Below are 2,388 nucleotides of genomic sequence, written 5' to 3' on the forward strand. Positions count from 1 at the left end.
CTACCAGCCTGCTTTAGGTTGTCAAATATAAAGGTAAACCCAAAGACACAACTTCTTGCTGAGGAAATCCCTAGCTGAACCAGTGAGAAGAGAGCTAGGAAATAAGTCAGAACTATGCATACTTGTTTGACCTATTATTTTATTTTCCCCTAGACAAAATGGAGTGGGACAGACAGGTTTCTGACCCTGCCAGGCCCAGGCACTGGAAGTGACTATGGGATCTTTGACCTCTGCAGAGTACACACCCAGAATTCAGGCAACCCTCCAAGACAGAAGTGAAGGTAGGTCATTTGAGAGAAAACAGTGAAACCAGTTCAGCATTTCCTCTCCCTCTCTTCCTTGTCCAAAGACGGAGAGTTTCATGGTGCACTCTCCAAGGCAAAGGGCAGTCTCTTCTCCTCAAAATGTCCTGAGAAAAATGTTATTGCTCTGTACATTCTCCCAAAATGGATGTTACTTTATTAAAGAAATCCTTGTTATCTTCTTTCATGAATCTTACCCCTGACAATTGCACACAGGCACTGAGGATCAGCTACACATTGGTAACAACAGCTATCACAAATCCCCATGAGCACGCCTCCATGCAGTAAAATCAGCAAACTGCTGGGGAAAAATGTCACCACCGGTTCCTGCTTCACAAATCACAAGTACCAGATGTATCACCTGATGAGGAAATAGGGAATTTTTAAGATGTAAACATATAATTTAAAATCCAGAAAATATTCTGGATCAGTGAGATTAACATTTCCTTCTCCCTCTGTAACACCCAAAATATAAATTATTAATTACCAAGCAGTAATGCACAAGTCTTAAATATGTGAAACAAACAGATACAGCAGATAAAAGAAAATACATTAAAGGGAAAGACACAAAGACACAGAACCTACATTTCATGTTCCAGTGCTCTGCTGAGACAATGACTCCCTACACTGCCTTAAAAAAAATCACTTGTTGCCTCCATGCTTCAAATTATGCTCATAAAATGGAGGCAATGCCACTTCCTCACACTCTCACAAGGATAATCTGAAGATTGTGAAATATCTGCATATTACAGGATTGAAGGTCACACAGAAGCCAGGTTAAGAGTGAGAAACATGTTTTAACTAGCATTGAAAGTATTTTATTACCCTTGCAGATGGAAGACTCCTGTAGCCTTAGTCACCAAGTGAGATCCAGTGAGGCTGCCAAGGAAAAACTGTCTGTTCACTCTGTGAACAAGGGCAGGATGGCAATAATGACATTCTCATATTAAATAAAAGGAATGTCATATGCATACCTTTCTGTGCTGAATCCATGGCAGTTTTTGTGGGTTTTTTTTTAATGCAAAAGGAAGCTTGAAGGCTGTTATTTAATAGTGCCACAGAGATTATTGGGGCACTGTAGTATCACAAAATTTGTTCACAGCAGGTAAAATTCACACCCTGCAGTGAACCAACAAAAGACCACTTAAATCCTAATTTCAGCCTTCATGGTTGAGCCAGTGACATACTTCTGTTAGCACTACATGGGGATCATTTTCTGGATCAGAATATTAAAAGCACTTGTGTTTCAACGGCATTTCCTTCAAGACATTTTTGGTTTCCCACAAAAAAAGTCAAAGAAATCTGTTGTAATCTGAAGTCCAAACCAATCTCTTTTATTTACACTTGTTGATACAAGTAAAACTAGATGGTGGTACACCCCCTGTATTTCCATGATTTTTAAAATCATGGCAACCTACACAATTTGGCTGTTTAGTTAAAATAAAATTGTACCACATTTTGGTTTTTTTTACTCAAATAGTTACAAAGATACACTATATTCAGAGAGTACGCTCTTCTATGAGAGAGACTTCACCATTTCTGAAAGTCAGTCAAAAAGTCATCAACAGGTATCAAAATAGAGAACAAAATCAGTATTAGAAAGAGAAATTTCAAAACGCATTTAAATATTTCAGTATGAGACCTGCAAGTACTAAGGAACGGAAAAATTCGGCTTGCTGATAAAGCCATGCCTTCAAAAATTAGTTACAGGAAAAAATGGGTTCCTTAAAAGGAAGGATACAAAAAATACACATTTAAGAGTAGGACAAAGGAGAGTAAAAGTCAGAATCAAGTACCAGGGTCCTACTCTTTTCTCTGGTATAAACACAGGCAAAAATCAAAGATGTTAAACCTCAGTCTCTGTCCCTTGGAGAGGACAGGTCCCCGTGCCTACCAAGCTTCCACTGGAATAGTGGAAAGTTGGATCTGTAACAAAGATTATTTTTCCACCAACAGTTTAATTTTAGAAAGGCGCCAACAAAAGGCACCGCTCTGAACCCCCTGAGCGCGTTCCTTTCCCTCCCGATCCATCAGCGCCCGCTTCCTCCTGCAGACACGATGCCGTGGCACGACCACGGCTCCATTC

The 2,388-nt window shown here is 39.7% G+C and overlaps 1 protein-coding gene across 1 annotated transcript in view; it reads left to right on the forward strand.

The window, feature by feature from the left end:
- The first annotated feature begins 214 nt into the window (after positions 1-214).
- ANKMY2 (ankyrin repeat and MYND domain containing 2) overlaps positions 215-2,388 on the forward strand; it is a 26,840-nt gene continuing 24,666 nt past the window's right edge. The window contains exon 1 of the mRNA XM_031066817.1: positions 215-281. Within this exon, the coding sequence (XP_030922677.1) occupies positions 215-281 (67 nt within the window). The remainder of the gene's footprint in view (positions 282-2,388) is intronic.

Source organism: Geospiza fortis, unplaced genomic scaffold (assembly GCF_000277835.1).
Source record: "Geospiza fortis unplaced genomic scaffold, GeoFor_1.0 scaffold138, whole genome shotgun sequence".
Taxonomy (NCBI): domain Eukaryota; kingdom Metazoa; phylum Chordata; class Aves; order Passeriformes; family Thraupidae; genus Geospiza; species Geospiza fortis.